We start from the raw sequence: 18,898 nt of genomic DNA, 5'->3' as shown, positions 1-18,898 counted from the left end.
TAGGGATGTAATGTACAGCATGGTGACTACAGTTAATAATACTGTACTGCGTATTTGAAAGTTGCTAAGAGAGTAGATCTTAAAAGTTCTCATCAGGACTTCCCTGGTGGCGCAGTGGTTAAGAATCCGCCTGTCAATGCAGGGGACATGGGTTCAATCCCTGGTCCGGGAAGATCCCACGTGCCTTGGAGCAACTAAGCCAGTGAGCCACAACTACTGAGCCCGTGTGCCCTAGAGCCCACGTGCTGCAACTGCTGAAGCCTGCGCGCTCTAGGGCCCATGTGCCACAACCACTGAGCCCACATGCTGCAACTACTGAAGCCCACGTGCCTAGAGCCCGTGCTCCACAACAAGAGAAGCCACCGCAATGAGAAGTCCCTGCCTGCTGCAACTAGAGAAAGCCCACATGCAGCAACAAAGACCCAGCACAGCCAAAAGAAAATAAATTTAAAAAAAAAAAGTTCTCATCACAAGAAAAAAATTCTTGTGTATGGTGATGGATGCTAACTAGATCTGTTGTGGTGATCATTTTGCAATATATGTAAATATTGAATCATTATGTTGTATACTTGAAACTAATATAATGTTCTATGTCAATTGTACCTCAATTTAAAAAAAGAAAATTTCAAGTATATATGTAAGTTGGAGAAGAGAAATGGAGGAGTATTTAGAGGTGGATATGGAGGTCAAAAGAGGTATTCTGTATTTATTTTTTAAGATGCAAAAAGTATGGTACCATTGTATGCTGATTGTAATGATTAAATAAAATTTGTATTGTTTATCCATGAGGTGGTGGTGTTGAATATCTGGGGCAGTATACTGCCTTGTATCTTTTTGTTGGAGAGAGTAGATAGATTCTGGTGCAAAGTGGAAGGTTTGGTCTCTGAACGGGGCATGGACGGTGAATCCACTGTGTCAGGAGGGAAGGCAGGGTGCATGGACACAATGGCCTGTAGGTGGGCAGATGTGGGGAAAATAGGGAAGTTGCCTTCCGATTGCTTCTGTCTTCTCAGGCCTATGGAAATGTCACATACAAATTGGCACTTGCCATCTACCTCTACAAAAATTAAATTATGAGCCACTGCATCTGCTGACCTTCAACACGCCCTGAAAGGAATTCAGGGTGGAGATCAGAAATGAGGCACTCTGTGCTCTGGAAAAAACTGGCAGAACAGGTCCTTAGACAGTTAGATATTTTCAGGAGATGATTTTATGAGCCCAATTCTTGCATCTCCTCATATTTAGAAAAGCACTAAAAAATTCTTCATGGTGATGTCTGCTCCTCATGACTAGCAGTAACCTTCACGAAACTAGCAGAACCTTCTGCAAAAAATATCTGCTTGATTGCATGTACTCCCCCTTCACCAAAATCACATATATACTGACCTTCCCCACTTCCTCTTTGGAGCACTTTCTCAGAGCTATTCGATATGCTGTTTCCCAGGCTATAGTCCTCATTTTGCCCCAGATAAAACTTAACTCACAACTCTCACGCTGTGCAATTGTTTTTAGTCAGCAGAAGCAAGTCATCAGCTGAGGGTGGTCACTGAGGAGGAGACTTGGGAAGTTTTCAGAAAGAGAAGATGTGAAGTATGAAATAATTTAGGAGCATGAGAGAGTGAACGGACAAAGGAATATGTTAGAATTGTTGGGCAACAATGAGGGCCCTTGTGAAGTTATTGGTCGTGAGTTAAAGTGAGACCAAAACTTAGACATCTTAGAGGAGGTCTGGTCCGGATCAACTCCTGGTTGTTCCTGTTAGTTAGATTCATCACCTGGACCAGGTCCATTCATTGATGCCTGAGCCCCATGGAGGAGAGGACAAAGAGTTAGACGTGAAAACAAAAAAACTGTCAACAAAAGCTCTGAAATTTTGATACGTCTTTAAATTTTGTAAACCAAAGCAGAAAAGAAGACCATGTCCTCTCTCCTGCCCCTCATCAAGGGGCACCTCAAGGAATCTCCTGCTTTGCCACTGGTGGAATTTTCGGCCACACGAGGTGAGGATGGTAGTGCCTTTGAGGAACTTTATGGAACCTGATGAATGTGGAAGAGCTGGAGGACATCGCAGGTCCCAGGAAGATGTAGAGGATTAATGTGTAAATATCACATGGTAACTAACTAGAATGTTTCATCATCGACTACAAGACCCCTCTGGGAAATCCCAGAAGGGCTTAAATGCACTTAACTCATTACAGGCTTATAGTAGGAAGATTTCTAAACCTGGTCTTCCAAGATTCCTGTTCTCTGATTCTTCATTCAAACACTAATCTGGATACTGCTGTGAAGAGAATTTGCAGTTGTAGTTAAAACTGAATGGATTGATCTTAATACATAGAGTTTATCCAGGTGGACTGGACCCAATCAGGTAAGCACTTTGCATACAGAGTTTGCTCCATCTGGCAGCAGAAGAGAAGGTCAGAGAGATTTGATGTACAAGGTGACTTGATAGATCATTGCTGGCTTGAAGGCAGAGGAAAACACATGAAAAGGAATGTGGGTGGTCTTAAGATGCTGAGAAAGGACTCTGGGTGACAGCCAGAAAATAAGGGACCTAACACTTCCAACAGCAAGGAACCGTATAACAACCTAAATGAGCCTAGAGGCAGATGTCTTCCTAGAGCCTCCAGACAAGGAATCTGCCTTGCTAACACCTTCCTCTCAGCCTTATGATACTCTGACCATTGAATCCAGCCTGCTGTAAACTATTCGTTAATAAATGGGTGTTATTTGAAGCCACTTAGCTTGTGGTAATCTGTTATGCATCAATAGGAAACTAATACATAGTCCTTTACATTTCGTTTGCTCAGGAGCCAGATGAGTTTCAGAACTGGGTCATTTGTGCCTATGCAGGTGGCACTCAGCCAAGTAAACTGCGGCCATGTGCTATCAAGTTCTCTCTCAAATTCACCAATATACCTGGGAGTTGTGCTGGTCTCCATAGCGGTTCAGTTAACGAGGTCTTTTTCTCAAACTTGGTGGGTTGATTTTGAGCATGATTCAATTGCAAAATTATTGTTTAACATAACTCTATCCATAAATTGTTATTTGTTTATTAACGGAGAGATATTAAAACTTTTTTACAAAGAATAAAAATCTTCACTTTCAGTTTTACGTTTCATTTTTTTTTTCACTTTACTAATTTCGTTCTGAGAGAGGAAGCCTAGTCTTTTTAACAAATGATGCTGGAGAAAACGGATGTCCACAGGCTAAAAAAACTCAACCCAAACTTCACCCCTTTCACACTAATTAACTCAAAAATGGATCACAAAATTAAATATAAAATATAATACTATAAAACTTTTAGAAAAAATCCTGGGAGAAAACCTCTGGGATCTAGGGCTAGGCAAGGAGTTCTTTTTTAAGTACATTTTAATGAAATTTTATTTTCAATTGTAGATTGATGTGTACCTTCACTTATTCTGAGAAAAAATAAAATGTATTCAATTTGCCCTTCCAGGTTTATAGACAAATCACATGAATTGATCATATCATAAACCCATAGTTGGTCAACAGTAGAACCATGCAGTGTTTTCCTGAGGAGAAACCTTTCTTTATGTTCATGAAATTTTTGGAGGATTAGGGCTGTAACTAGAGGGTCGGGGTAAGCTGGGGATTCTGCCAGTGGAGGTGAGAGCAGGGAGGGAATTCACCAAACCCAAGGACAGGCAAACCTGTCAGAAACTGCTGGAGAGAGAGGACAGTTACTTGGGATTCAAATCTGCTGATCAACCTTGGTGTGCTATGTTTTGTGGAACAATAAAAATAGTATTTTCCAGCAAAAACTGGAATAGGTAATGCAAATTTAAGGATGCTAAAACGCACACATATGTATGTGCATATACACATACACAAAACATATATATGTATACATGTATATATACGTCTGTGTATTTTTTCCAGCTTTATTGAAGTATGATTGACAAATAAAAATTGTATATTTTTAGGTTGTACAATATAATGTTTTGATCTACATACACATTGTGAAAATGATTCCACAATCATTTCACAAAGTGAAATCAGGAAATCATACCATAATCAAGCTAATTTACATATTCATTATTTCCCATAGTTATCTTTTGTGTGCGTGTGTGCCTGTGTGTCTGTGTGTGTGGTGAGAACACTTGAGATCTATTCTTCTAGAAAACTTCAAGCATACAGTACATTATTATTAACTATAGTCACCATGCTGTACATGAAATTTCTAGAACTACTCATTTTATAACTGAAAGTTTGTACTCTCCATATTTGTAATTTAAATTGTTAGGCGATAAATATGCAGGCATATTTTCCTATCCTCTCTTTTACACATCTTTCAAATAATGTTTTGAAACATTTTCAGTTTTTTCAATAATTCAAATATAATTTTCAAACAGTCAAAAAAGCACACGGAGTTGTTTTTCACTACCGTATTTTACATATATTTGTTAGTAAATAAATGGTTCTCCAGACTGTTCAGCAGATTAAATGTTAAAGTAAACAAGGGCTAATTGCTCCTTATTTTTAGAACAGTAGATTTACAATATATGTAGCTGTTACAAGTCACATATTTAAATTATTTTAAACATCTTCTTTGGTAATAGTTTTTTTTTTATGACTTTGTGTCAAAATAGAAACAATACCTTGAAGTAAATTTGCTTTTTAATCCATATTCTGTGAACACCTAAATTTTACAATGAAAAATTTCAAAACCTACAAGGATATCCATATTTGAAATATAAAATAAATGATAAATTCAATAATTGGGAATTTTCTTTGCCCTATTAAACATCAATTTTTAATGCTGTTTTATTCTTACAGATTCTTCTCAAAATATATTGGCTACTTGAGAGATGTCATTACACTCCTGTGATTTATACAGAAGGTAAGTTAGAAAACTTTAATTCTTGTGTCCATTAATTAACAAACTTTTAATAAACACTTTTCATCAGGGACTAGAGTAAGTACTGGCAATGTGGTGAGACATGCTTCACTCCTCTCTCTTGCCTGCAAGGAGCTTTCAGTGTAGTGAGGTGGATGGACCTAGAGTCTGTCATACAGAGTGAAGTAAGTCAGAAAGAGAAAAACAAATACCGTATGCTAACACGTATATATGGAATCTTAGAAAAAAAAAAAAAAAAGGTCATGAAGAACTTAGGGGCAGGACGGGAATAAAGACACAGACCTACTAGAGAATGGACTTGAGGATATGGGGAGGGGGAAGGGTAAGCTGTGACAAAGTGAGAGAGTGGCATGGACATATATACAGTACCAAATGTAAAATAGATAGCTAGTGGGAAGCAGCCACATAGCACAGGGAGATCAGCTCGGTGCTTTGTGACCACATAGAGGGGTGGGATAGGGAGGGTGGAAAGGAGGGAGACACAAGAGGGAAGAGATATGGGAACATATGTATATGTATAACTGATACACTTTGTTATAAAGCAGAAACTAACACACCATTGTAAAGCAATTATACTCCAATAAAGATGTTAAAAAAAAAAAAAAGATATGCAGTGGTTGTCACAGGGGAGAAGTGCAAAGTGGTCTAGGCAACACAGCACAGGGGACCAGTCCTCATTGGGGCAGTAGAGAAGGCTTTCTGGAGTAAGCAGTGTTTAGTGAAAGGGCTGAAGAATGGGGGTGTTCTCCACGGGGTGCCAGAGTTAGCTGGTTAGGATGAGATCATTCCAACGTCTATGTTCTCCAGCCAAAACAACCAGGAACACACCTGGGAACCAGTTTAGTCTAGAACAAGTTGGATTTATTACTCATGGCAGTGAGGGAAGACACACACCATGGGGAATCCTGGGGTGTCTCAGTAAGAGGGTGTTAGAAAAGAGCTACTACAAGATTTGGGCTTTAGTTGGGTGACTTGGGAGAGGGTCTGAAAGTGATGGGCCACTTTAAATTGGATGCTGAAAGCCAAGGCAATTCTATAATTCATCTCAATAAATTTTAGCTACAAGAGGGAAGACTATAGTCAAAATAAAGCCATTACTGGAAACAAAGTAGATGTCACTCATTTTAACCAAGAGAATGGAGTGTTTGGTATTTTGGGGGGATGGCACAGTGACTTCTTTTTCTGTACTTAGAAAACAGTTGTGAATTGCCTTCACTTTATCTCACTTCATCATTATCTCAGAGTAATCTTGCTTGGCATTGGTATTCTGTGATACCTTTTGGTATTTATGTCCAGGCTTACCTCTGGATATCATCAGGGCTGTTGTTGTTTTTGCTTTTTTTTTTTTTCTCTCACAAGACAAATGAAGCATGGGGGAAGCATTTAGCTTCAATTGGAAGGCATCATTCTAGAATTTTAGAAATCAATGGAAAAGTACAGGTCTTCTAGCCAAACCCATACATCTGTTTGTATGAAGGACAAACAGATTAACAGAGTAAGTGCATTGGTAGCTTGAATTTATTTTCTAAGATTTGCTTAGCTCCCCTAGTCCCATTTTTTATACTTATTATATTTTGATATAGTAAAAATTCATAAATGTGAAAACCACCAGTAAGATTTCAGTTCATCCATCTTCCCTTAAATACTTTCTCAGCCTGGGCACGTTGATTCCCTTTGCTTAGGATTTAAATCTCTTATCAGTACACCTCCCCAACTCTATTCAGTAGGAAACTGGTGAAATGATATCACAGTGGGATGACATAAAACAAAGAAGACATCCACACGCACAAATAAACTGTATATAAAGTCTGCTCATAATTTGAATACAAAGTGTTTTAATAAAAAAAATTTAACCACTGCTAAATTATCCATATACTGAGTAAAAGCAAAAATGTTACCCTAATAAAAAGAGTGTAGACATGATAGCCCATGAAGCCATGTGGGATGAAATTAAAAATAGAGTATGTCTCCAGAGATTATCAGGCAACACTTTTTTCAAGTTTGTAATGTATAGTATTTTTTTTACCATTCCTTTTTGTATTGATAAATCAATCATGTCATATCATATCATATATTTTGTATTATATGTCATATCATATCATATCAATCAGTATTTTTTACCATTCCTTTGTGTATTGATACATTAATCATGTCATGTCATAGTATATATCATTTATTATATATCATATCATGAAATGTTTCATTTGATGGTCATCTATCTGAGAGCAAGTTGCAAGATTTTCACACTTTCACTGAGTCCTTCACTGACATCCAGCTTGACCTTGACAAGTATATCTGACCTTCCCGCTGTGTTAGAGATCAGAGTGTGTGAAATACTGACAACTACTGAAGATTACTGGGTAATGTAGACAGTGTGCAGTGGATCGACCAGTATAGACTCTTAAGTCCATTTTCTACATCTAGTAATGTGTTCAAGTGATTGGTTTTGGCATCAAAACTGAAATACTTCTCTTTCTCAACTTGCTGTTCACACATTATCTTCCAGTGGCAAGTGCTGACAACTACTGATGCTGCTTTCACTAAAACTTCATTATTGACTAAACTCCCCTCATCTTAGCTTAAAACCCCTGAATTGGGAGAAAGTGTATCCGATCTGCCTGTGCTTAAGCTGGATCACAGCAGTTGCTTGGCCTAATAGCTGAGACCCTTTCTCAATATGCCAGCTTGTGAGTGTGATCAGTGTTTGTGCACCCTAGGTATATTGATCTGATGTTTAATTTTGTCTAATATTTTTACTCTCCTGCTTACTAGTCAAGTCACTATATCCATAAATTTGACTTAATGAGTCCATTTTTCTTTTCTTTCTTCAGAACTGTTTACCTGATCCAAAACACCTTCCAGTGGATTTTCTATATGTAAAACCTGTTTTTTAAATTAGTAAATAAAACTACTGCCTTCAGAATTTTGCCTCGAAAGCAACAGGATGCTTTCAACAATCTAATGTAAATGCAAACCACTGCATTCTTAACTAAAAGCCATTCTCCTGGGTATGGTGTGTGCTGCTGTTCACCAATCTCTGCTAGATGCTGCCTGAGGTCCCCCTTGCTTCTACACCCTCACACATTCCCCCTGCAGCTCTGATGCTGCTGGAAGGTCTGGAAGTTCCTGCACTGTATTCTAACTGGATCTGTGCTCTTACTACAGACTTGGGGTCCCTACCAATCCACAGCTGCATGGTGTTTGCAGGCAACTGGGGGGAGAATGGTTCACTTACCTGTGTTATCTGCCCTCTGCCTACAAGGTGAAACTCAGGGCTGACGGGGTCCCTCTGAGTTTCAGAGTTTGGTGAAACAGATATTCTAAAGTTTATTCATGGTTCTCCTTCTCCCTGGACAGGCCACACACATGTGCTTTGCCTGACAGAGCCCAGAGCCCATGGCTGTTTTGGATTCTGGTTTGATTCCTTAGAAAAGGCCAGGAATCTGGTGCATGTCAGTGTTCTCCAACATTTCTATCCTTCTCCTACTCAGTAAAAAGTTTTCTGAGCATGAAGATCCAGTGTGTATATTTATGCATTTGCAAATTAAATGCATGTTCTATGGTTCCGTAATTTATATGCAAGACAAAGATTATACAGATATAGGAATTTTAAAAGAATGAGATGAGGAGGAATGCAAATGGAAGTTCTAACATTTTCTTCCTGCCTCCTAGCATACTGTCTTGTCCACTCTGACTGGCGGGCTTCCCCATCAAGAAGTCTCTTAGTGAAACTCCATGCCGCTCAGGTGAGGGGGTGTGTGGGGACATGGGGGCAAAGCAGGGATGGTATTTCCAGGAACTGGATTTTGTGTACTTTTGCCTTCAACTCTCAAAATCTGCATGGATGACCTTGAATTGCAGGTGGATTCAAGATTCAGAGAGTTAATGTTTTTCATGATGGAGTTCTATCCAGAGAAGTGGATGTGGATCACACTACATTGCATTGTTTTTCCTGGAAGTTTCTTTCTCTTGTTATTCTCTTCCTTTTAAGCCATGTTATGATGAAAAATAACAGACTGTTATCAAAGAAGGGTAGTATACTCTTAAATACTTTAAGTGGCAAAATGAATTTTTTTTTTTTTTTTTTTTTTTTGCTAAAACAGTAATACGTGCCATAACCTTGTGGTGGTGGAAATAATTTACACTAGGTTTATCATCTGGATGATCTATGAAAAGGATTCTTTCACACAGGTTATATGATGTAGCAGAGGAAGCATTTGGTCTGCGTCAGTTGTGGAAAGCGAGTATCTGTATGGTTTGGGGAATCCCTCTCTGTCTCAGGGTCCCCATTTGTTCATTAGGTGACCAGACTACAGAAGAGGCCACAGTCATTTTTTGGTAATGACTTTCCTTCATCATCCTCCTTCTCCTGTTCCCTCCCCACTCCTGCTCTCCTCCTTCTCCTCTTCTTCTTCCTCGCCTAATCTCCTTCATCTAAAGTCCGCAGTAAGTCCCCAGACAGACAACGCAGGAGGGCTATAGGGTGTAGGGTGGTGAAAGGCAGGGTCATCTAGGAGTAACTAGAGGGAAGGAGCAGCACCCATCACTTTGGCCAAGTTGTAGTTCCTCCTTCAATTATGGACAAATCTTTTAGGTGGTATCCTGGCCGTGGCCAGCAGACCCTAGACCTGCCTGTCCTTCTTGATCTACTCTTTGCAAATCCTTTCATCAGATAGCTTTGGGGGAGTCCTTCCAGTTTTAATAGACTAAAATGTATGTACTTATTTGTGGGGCAAATGTATCTCAGCTGCCTACCTGAAGTCCCCACCTTTTTTTCTTCTACTGGGAAAGTTCAAGGAGATGTAATGGTTTTTCCAGAAACTGTTTGTGCCGGTTGTTCTGTTTACCCTCATGTTCCATTCCATGAGGGATGAGAATGGCCATAGAGCCTAATTTATAAACCGCATATCCTATGCATCACTTATGTAAAAATATTCTAGCCCACAAATCTTAAAAAAAGAATGTTAATGCATCCCATCCAGAGGACCAGCTAAAGCACACACACACACACACACACACACAAATGCTTAGACCAAAGAGCTGTGTCACTCAAATTTCTTGTTATCGGGATGAGATGAGGCAACTGTGTTTTCCTATGAAAGATGCCAGTATTTCCTAAATCCTCATGTATTTTGTTGGGAATTACATTATTTTATAATACCTCTTACTAGAATTTAGTTTTATCTCAAACACATGGTTTAGAAATATTAGCTTAAACTTCCAAGAAGAGAGTGTCATTTTCATGAATGTGAGATGTTGTAGTTGTGGGTATCTATAGGAAAACGACGAGCTAGTCTAGTTAGTAAATACTATTGATTGGCTATTAGAGGACATCTGTGGCTACTTTCCAAAGTTCTGTGATTCAGTAACATAAGAAAATGTCACAAAGGGAGCACATTTCAAAAAATTAATAGCTATGATTTTGTAAAATATTTTACAGCCTGAATATTTGTTTTTCTTAATTAAAGAAAATACACAGGGCCCTCACATCAGCTCACTCCTCTCTTTTGAGAGAAAGGACCATGACACTGTTACCCCACAGAGTGACCTGAGAGACTTAACCAGACATAATACTTGACATCTGTACATTATCCAGTTTTTACCATGTAAAGGGCAACAGAATTTATGACCAATGAGAAATATGTAGTCTCAACTGAGTGCACAATTTGGAAAGTATTAGGCAGACAGTGAGACCTCTATTATTATTATAATAGAAATGCTGATTAAAGATATACTTTCTTTAACAGATGTTAAAATGCCAATTCCCAAGCGATATGAGGTAATATATATTTCAAGCACCAATTAAGTGACATATTTTCTAAGATTTCAAAATTCTTTTAAGCAATGTATCCTTTTTGTAGCCCTATAATAAATAAATAAAATATAAATTTCCTGAGTCTTGGAAAATGCACGTTTCTTATAATTATATAAAATATGAATTCTTCTAAATGGTTCAGAAGTTTAAGTTATCACAGGTGAACATTAGGATTTTTTCACGTTCTAGAGACACGCATACCATACAACCATCTTGACTGTACTACTGTATTTTAAAAGGAGTAAAATAAACAATATCATTTAATATTAGGCAGTTAAGTACAAATATGCCAGATAATGTAATAGAGATATTGCCAAAAATCTGTCACATTTGTGAATAAGCTTCGTGTGTCTGATAAGGTGGCTCACTTCATTGAAAAATAAAGCAAACCTCACAAACTTGACACAAGCTATTCTGTGCGAAATCCCACGCCATTTGCACAGCTAGGAAGTAGGGGTTAGATGCCTCTTTGCTGGTTCATTTCACCATGGATCCCACTTGCTGTAGGCCTCTCTACATCATGTTTCCAAAGGAGAGAAGTCACTTTGAGTGCAGGAACTTGTCCCCAGCAAAACAAAGCATGTGACCCCCTGATGCCATTTGACTGAACGATATTTAAAATTGGACAAAGATTTTTCCCTCATTAGATGCTGGCAGAGTTTTGCTTCTTTTCAAAGTCTGTCATTCTTTCAACTGTGAGTCAGAGCTCAAGCGAACTAAAACCTGTGAAGGAAAGGATTTTGTGGGTTTTCATGGGGAATCTGTAATTCTTCTTTTTCAGAAGTAATTAAAAACTACACAAGAATTTTCTCTGGGGGCACTGGTACTGATCTCCTCCTGCACCTTCAGTTTGCTACATGGCTTGGGATCCACTCAGAGCCGGCTGGTGGCTCAGGCTCATTTGAGTGGGTGTCAGGCCGCTGTTTGAAGGGTCTCTGTGGTCTCGCTGGGGCGCTGGGCGCCTGTGTGTGGACTGCATGGAACTGTGTGCAGGTCCCTTGAGATTTCTCTTCTCAGCGAGGGCTCTGTATAAGGCTCCTGTGAGAGGTCTCTGTGAAGTCTATGTATTATCTCTGAGAGGTCCCTGTGTGGGGTGAGTGTGGGTCCCTGTGTGGAATCAGTGTGGGTCCCCGTGTGGAATCAGTGTGGGTCCCCGTGTGGGGTGAGTGTGGGTCCCCGTGTGGAATCAGTGTGTGTCCCCATGTGGGGTGAGTGTGGGTCCCCGTGTGGAATCAGTGTGGGTCCCCGTGTGGAATCAGTGTGTGTCCCCATGTGGGGTGAGTGTGGGTCCCCGTGTGGAATCAGTGTGGGTCCCCGTGTGGAATCAGTGTGTGTCCCCATGTGGGGTGAGTGCGGGTCCCCATGTGGGGTGAGTGTGGGTCCCCGTGTGGAATCAGTGTGGGTCCCCGTGTGGGGTGAGTGTGGGTCCCCGTGTGGAATCAGTGTGGGTCCCCGTGTGGGGTCAGTGTGGGTCCCCCTGTGGGGACTCTTAGTGGGGGGCCCTCCATTGCTGGCCTTTCTGCACCTCACAGAAGGAGAAGGGCAAAGGGACTTGCAGCTTCTTGTTTCTTGCTGTTCTGTCAGTGTCCCTCTGTGTCACTTCTCCCGACAGGTGCCTTGGGTGTCCAGCACCCTCAAACCCAGCACTCACCTCTTGGTGCCCCTGAGAGGACCCAGCAGCAGTCAGGCTCAGGGGCCCCGCTCTGTGCCAGCCTCTCCTGAGCTCTGGAAGTTGTTCTGTGCTCTGGGTCCCAGCCCCTCCCAGGGCCCCTGGCTGTGCCCCCAGTGCTGTGTCTGCCCCGGAGGAGGGGGCCCAGAGGTGAGACCTGGCTCCAGGGAGAAACCACAGCACAAGCAGGCCTGTGGCCGCTCCCCCTCAGCAGGTCCTGGTCCCGCATGTTGGGGTCCTGACAGGCGTAGGGCAGGGCCATTCAAGCTGTCACCTGGATCAGGGGACCCTCCTGGAGCAGGACTCTGCAGCACGGGAGTGACTGTGACACAGAGCCCCCGATTGCTCTGTAGAATTGCTCCTGTCTCCCTGGTTTCCCGTGTGGACGGGCCGGGGAGGAAAGCTGACGGCACCCTCGTTCTCCGCAGGTCACTTCCCACCCGCTGGGTGACACATCCTGTCTGCTGGCCTCTTCCCCCTCCAGGCTCTGGGGTGAGCAAGGCTGACAGCAGGTGAGACTTGCTACGACCCCAGCACAGTCCCTGAGCCTGTTAAGTCCCACTTATCCCCTGGGGGCCTCCTTGGGCCACGCGTGTAGGTAAAGGTCACAGACCGCGAGTCTGTCGTGAGCTCCCAGTCCTGTGAAAGTTGATTAAATACATTGTGGGGAAGTGAACCTTCCCTGCTTGGGGGCTCCACGGCCTCTAGGAGCCTGGCCCTCTGTGGAGGAGCTCCAGGGGCCTTCCCTCTGTCTGGGCTCTGGGAGCTGGAGTAGGGGGAGAGTCTGGGCTGGGGCCACCATAAGCCGCTGGCCCCTGACTTCTTTTCTCTGGGCCTGTACACGGTGGTGGGACGCCAGGGGCTCCTTGGTCACTGCGCCGTTTATGGGCGCCTCTGCCACTTGCCTCCTTCCCCTGCATCCCACCCTCGGGGCACATGACAGACAGTGAGGTGACTGCACACACAGTCACACCCCTGCTCGTTCCCCAGGGGGCGGGGAGCACTGTGAGTAGGGCTGTCCTCTCCTCCGGGGCAGGGGTGGACGGCCCTCGGCGGCCTCCATGCTCGTCACCTCACACCCTCAGACCTGGGAGTGCGCGGTCCTCCTCCTCACCGCTGCTCCAGAGTGTGAGAAGGACAGAGGACGCGTGACGCTCCCGGCCCACCTCAATCCCAGCTCCATCGGGGAGAGGAGGAGCTTCCACGGCAGGCATCATCTATCCCCACCAAGACATGGGGGCAAGGTTTCTGCCACGTCTGGACTCTGGGCTAGCACTGCCCCCAAACTCCTCTCCTTATTCTGACATGTGAACTTGTCTCTGACACTTTCTGGAGCCTGAGGGGAATTTCAGCCTCTGCAGACCCCTCCCCTACAGTCCCACAAGTTCAAGGTAGAGAGAGAGCAGGAGAGGACTGAGCCGGTTCCTGAGAAGGGGGAGGTCTTTAGGTTTAGTTCACCTTGACACGTCCTGAATGCTGTTGCTTGTTTCTGTAATGCTGCTATTATGGAAACTTAAATGCAGTGAGGGAATTGAGGTGAGGATGGGTATTCCACGCTGGGATCAACCTCCCTCCATGGCCCCATCCCATCTGGAAGCCAAAGCAGGCACCTGGGAAGAGTGGACCCTGATCCCTTCCCTTCCCCCCAGCAGGGCACAGACAGAGGCCACCACCTCTCATGAGAAGAAACATTTATTTTGGGAAACAAAAATTGTGGTAGGAAGAAGCCATTAACACATAGACAATGTGTTAACATGAGAAGAAACAGGTTTTCTTTGCATGACCTGCACTTTTCCTTGCACTGCTTTCCTACCAGGAGAGGCATGAGAAGCACACTCTGGTTGACCAGAGGGAACACATTTTTGAGGACATGTTGGATGATGGCGCAGGTGGCCTGAGTCACCTGCCACCCTTGGTCTACGCTGGCAGGGTCTGACTGGGGACTCCAGTTCCCTGGGTGGGAAGGCCAACTTGTCGCCTCTGCCTCTGGTATGCCTGCTGTTGTTAAGGTAGCTGTGGTCCTTGGGGGTGGCTTGGTGACTGTAGGCTGTATCTTTCAACACTCTTCTCTGTTCTGAAGAGGAGAGAACCCTGTGGTAGTGCGAATGCCCCTCTGCTGGGGCCTGGAGCTGTTCTGGGTGCTGATTTAACTCTGAGGCACAGAGTCCTTGGTGAAGCCCCAGTTTGTCTACTAGGACCTGTCCAACAGCTGTTCCAATCGCCCGAGGATCAATAGCCCTGCTCTCTACAACAGATTTGCCTTTGATTGGTTCCTGGTGGTGAGCAGTGGCTGATACAGGCTTGCCTTTTTGAAGGGATTTTTCTGTTCCTTTGCCTTTTTTATTGTGGCTAAGATACTGCAGAAAGTGCCTTGTCCATTTTTGGCTTTCTGGTGAAAGCTCTCTCTTCTCTGGCGAGAGCTGGGGGTGTTTGCTCCCAAGGGACTCTCCTCTTTCCCTGACCTGAGAAGCGTGGCTCATCCCACTTGCTTGAGAAGCCTTTAGTCCTGAAGACCTTTCTTCATACTCTCCCGGTTTGGGCCTCCAATCGTCCTCCCTCTCATCAGTTGGGGCAAACATCTTGCTCTGGCTGTTCATTTCTTCATCCTCTTCTGGTTTGAGCCTCTCACAGACCTCCCCATCATCAGTTGAGGCAAACTGGCCCTTACACGGGTCCCTAACCTTTGCTTTCCTGGGTTCCTGTTGTCCCTGGTTGCTTCTCGTTTCTTCATGTTCTCCTGGTTGCAGTCTCCTAACGCTCCTGCACTCCTCAGCTGGGGCAAGCGTCTCGCTCTGGCTTCTTGTTTCTTCATGCTGTCCTGGTTGGGGCTTCGTGAAACCCCTCCACTCCTCAGCTGATGCGAGCACCTCCCTCTGGCCCTTCATTTCTTCATGCTCTTTTGGTTGGGGCCCCTTAAAGTCCCTCCACTCCTCAGTTGGGGCAGACATCTTGCTCTGGCTGTTCATTTCTTCATCCTCTTCTAGTTCGAGCCTCTCACAGACCACCCCCTCATCAGCTGAGGCAAACTGGCCCTTACACGGGTCCCTAATTTTTGGTTTCCTGGGTTCCTCTTGTCCCTGGCTGCTCCTCATTTCTTCATGCTTTCCAGGTTGGAGCCTCTTAAAGCCCCTCCACTCCTCAGTTGGGACAGACATCTCACTCTGGCTCTTAAATGAGTCCTTAAGTTTTGGTTTTCTGAATTTCTGCTGCCCCTGGCTGCTCTGTTCACTCACGTTGAGGTCATATGGCACCACCTGGAAAGCTGGCGCGTCCTCACTAGCATGTTCCCTCTGGGAACTGGAAAGAGACCTATGAGAAGCCAAGATGTCTGCAGGAAGGAGCACATCAGTGTGAGAGTCTTGAAGGAGCTCACCAGTGGCACGGCCTTGAGCCACCTGTGTTTTAAGGCATGGCTCCTTTGGATGTTGGGCAACTGACTTTGTTGGTAGTGACAGGGTTTTGCTAGCGGCTGGAAACCCCAAGACAGTCCCATTCTCCCAGCTTCTGCCCATGAGGTTGACTGTGGGCATCTGATAAGGCAGTCTGCCCTCCTGTCCAGTCAGAGGGGCCTCTGAGGGCCCATACCTGTCACCAGGTGAAGTCTTTCCCAGGGCCCTCTGGATTTCTGTATGCTCAGGTGAGGGAACAGGGAGGGGACTCACCAGGGTGGGAACTGTTGCTTTTGTTATCACTTTCATTCCCTGATGGGGCTGAGGTTTTCCCAAGAACTTATTAGCAAAGTTGGCTTTTGAGTGTGCCCCAGATTGCCAGGTGGCAGAGGGGGAAAAGGTGGACCTTGGAGAGGACAAGGGTTGAGCCCCACATGGCTTGAGATTTATGGGCTCAAAGGCCTGTTTGGGTAGGCCCCACCTGTGCCTTACCCGCCACCTTATAATATGTGCTTCCAGCATCTGCTGAATGCTTGGACTGAGGAAGGAAAGCATACAGGAGGAGTTTACACAGGGTTTCCAAGACTTCAAGGGTGCTAGATTTCTGATTTCCTCGTGAGGGTGGGGCTTAGAAAAAACACAGTTGGCAGCAAGCCAGGATTGACGCACAATCACAGGGATCAAACCTTGATTAATCTGCGTCGACTTTGTGCTCAAATGGGCTTTCAAGATTTTTTCTAGATGTTTCTTCTCTGGGCTACTGGGTAAAGAGTTTCCAGAGTCACTCATCAAGGGCCTCATCAGGTATCTTTCTGACTCCTTTTCAGAGTTTCTTTGCAGAAACTTCCCTGGGAGCCTGGCCCCGGAGGAAGCTTTTGAGATCCTCCTCAGACATGGCCTTAGACCCTTGCCAAAATCCTTCCCTGGTTGAAATTGCATTTGACCCTTCCTATGGGATCTCCTAGGGTGCCTGGACCTTATCTTCTGTGGGCCCAGTCTCCTTTTGCCTGTAAAAGCAGAGGGCTGCCAGGGTCCCTGCTTGCCCTGTGCCTGATAAGTCCTTAAAAATTGGCACTGAGAGGAACTCAATTCCAGAGACAGAGACAGGTGGATACTGAGGCACAGGCCCCTCTTGGTTTGATCTTTGATGAGCCTCTTTTGAAGATGTTGCTTCTGGAGATCAGGGCCAATTAAGTCCTCATGATGAATAGAAACTGACCTTTGGGCCTGAGAGCGCCCCCTCTCTTGGGGAAGGTTGAGATTGAGTTGGCTAAAGCCTTTCTGAGATCTTTTGACCACAGAGGATGAAGGCTTCCCACTTTTCAGTTGCTTCTGCAACAAGGGGCATTTCAGACATTGAGTTTCAGTTGGGATAAAATATGGTGTCTTGTTCTGAAATGTAGGACAATCTAGTCCACAGGTACTCATCTGGGGTGGAGAATAAGGTGGTCTGAATGGGAGAGAAGATGGGAGGTAGGGCTGGGCCTGGATCTGAGCCAGAGGTGAGGACTGGCACAGAGGCAAGGTTTGAGTGAAAGGCTGGGGTGGGACCCCCGGGCAGGGCAAGACTGCGGCCTGGGAAGGACCTAAAGGTATTCTAGGTTGAATTGAAACTGGAAAGCCATTAGAAACTCCACTGAATAAAACAAAGGGTGCCTGCTGTTGAGTAGAGCTCCTAGTAGGCACCAGGGACTCGCTGTGCAGAGAGGGGTGACCACAGTAGAGCTGGGTGTATGTCAGTTCCAAGTGGTCCCTCAAGACCTCGGAGTGTAAGAGCTGCCGAGGACCGGGTAGCTGCTCTGTTTTGTCTTTCCTGTTCCAGAAAGATTGAGGGGTTGTGTTGTCCTGCTCAGCACCCAGTGATTTCCACACATTCCCTAAAGTGTTCAGGTGGTAGTCTGAGCTCATTTGTTCCGAGAATGACCCATCCTTTTCTTTCCCCTTATGAATCTTTAGTTCTACTTTCTTGGTGATTAGAATCTCCAGCAGCTTCTGGACTTCAGGGTTGACAAGTGAGGGGCTACCAGTCTCTACCTGCTTGTCTGTGGGCTCTTCCTGGAATGGGGCCCCTGGTGGCTGGTGGGACAGGTGTTCTTGCCGGGACTCACTCTGTGATGAGGTGGGGAAGAACAAGGCCTTGGTAGTCTTCCACCAGAAGGACAGGAACAAAATGGGATAGCATGCAAGGCCAAGACTCAAGATGGCTGCGATGGTAGATGCCAAAAAAGAGTTACCTGGAGGTGAGCTCTTTGCAACAGTGCCAAGGGTGATTCTCTTCAAGTTGGATTGGTCTTGAGGTTCTTTTGACAGGGTGGAGGCCACAGGTAAAGAGCCCTGGGTCAGAGGAGCCAGGGCAGCTGATGGGCACGTGGCAGGAACAGCCTTTTCTGAAGGTTCTCTGCAGGGCTGGTGGGCTCCAGCAGACGCTGCTCTGCACACTTCACCAGGGGGGTCTTGATAGGAGAGCTGATGAGAGCTGCCCTTGTCAGGGAGCCTCCCCAGGTGGCTTCAGGAGACATGAGGCACAAGCTGCAGCCAGGAGCCCCCAGGGCCAGGAGGGCTGGGCAGGCCAGGCAGGGGTGGGCACCTGTGGCCCACAGCCCTCCACAGCCCCCATGCTCACTTCACAGTGCTCCTGCTGTCCCTCACCCCAGGGCTTTGGCCATACCCCACCCTCAGCGCTCCCCCTCCCAGCTCAGCCCCAGGCTGCCTGCAGCCCAGGTGTCACACCATAGGCTTTGGGTGGAAGAAGAACCCAGGAGAGAAGGGGAAGGTTCTTTACCTTTGTAGAAGTGAAGTCAGGGCCCGAACCTCTTCCAGCTCTTGCAGGCAATCTCTGAAAACTGGAAAACAGCAGACTGGGTCATGGTGGTGAAGGCAAGGGCTTAGGGGGTCTTACAGGAGGCTGAGTGCTGTGTCCCTTTAAGGGGACACCATTGGGAGATTGGAGCCCAAGCACCAGCGTCCAGGGCCACATGATCCCTGACAGTGATGGCGAAGCTCATGAAAGGGTTTATCATTTACAAAGTACTTTCATATCCATTACCCCTTGCTGCCCTCCCATCCTCCCTGTGGGGGACAATGGGCAGGGGTCACATCACAGAGGAATCTGAGCAAAGTTAAACAACTTGTCCACGGTCGGA

General features: G+C 45.1%; 2 protein-coding genes across 3 annotated transcripts in view; one reads left to right on the top strand and one right to left on the bottom strand.

Annotated features, from left to right (window-relative positions):
• LOC309665141 (serine palmitoyltransferase 1-like) overlaps positions 1-8,982 on the top strand; it is a 94,445-nt gene extending 85,463 nt beyond the window's left edge. Inside the window, exons 7-8 of one of the 2 annotated variants that reach the window (XM_082471377.1) lie at positions 4,801-4,864; positions 8,555-8,982. In XM_082471377.1, coding sequence (XP_082327503.1) covers positions 4,801-4,852 — 52 coding nt within the window. In that variant the 3' untranslated portion in view covers positions 4,853-4,864; positions 8,555-8,982. Of the gene's footprint in view, positions 1-4,800; positions 4,865-7,713; positions 7,806-8,554 lie in introns of those variants that run through there. The other variant, XM_082471378.1, reaches the window with a different exon arrangement.
• A 5,114-nt stretch (positions 8,983-14,096) lies between these two features.
• On the bottom strand, positions 14,097-17,663 carry LOC309665219 (spermatogenesis-associated protein 31E1-like; the record flags this gene model as incomplete). The annotated part of the gene is made up of 1 exon (XM_082471414.1): positions 14,097-17,663. One exon carries the CDS (start codon positions 17,661-17,663, stop codon positions 14,097-14,099), a length of 3,567 nt encoding a protein of 1,188 aa, XP_082327540.1.
• Between the last annotated feature and the right edge of the window lie 1,235 nt (positions 17,664-18,898).

This window comes from Balaenoptera physalus (genome assembly GCF_965194825.1).
Source record: "Balaenoptera physalus genome assembly, chromosome: 7".
NCBI classification, from domain to species: domain Eukaryota; kingdom Metazoa; phylum Chordata; class Mammalia; order Artiodactyla; family Balaenopteridae; genus Balaenoptera; species Balaenoptera physalus.
The sequence above is the reverse complement of the archived record's forward strand: the minus strand, read 5'-3'. Positions and strand labels throughout refer to the sequence as shown.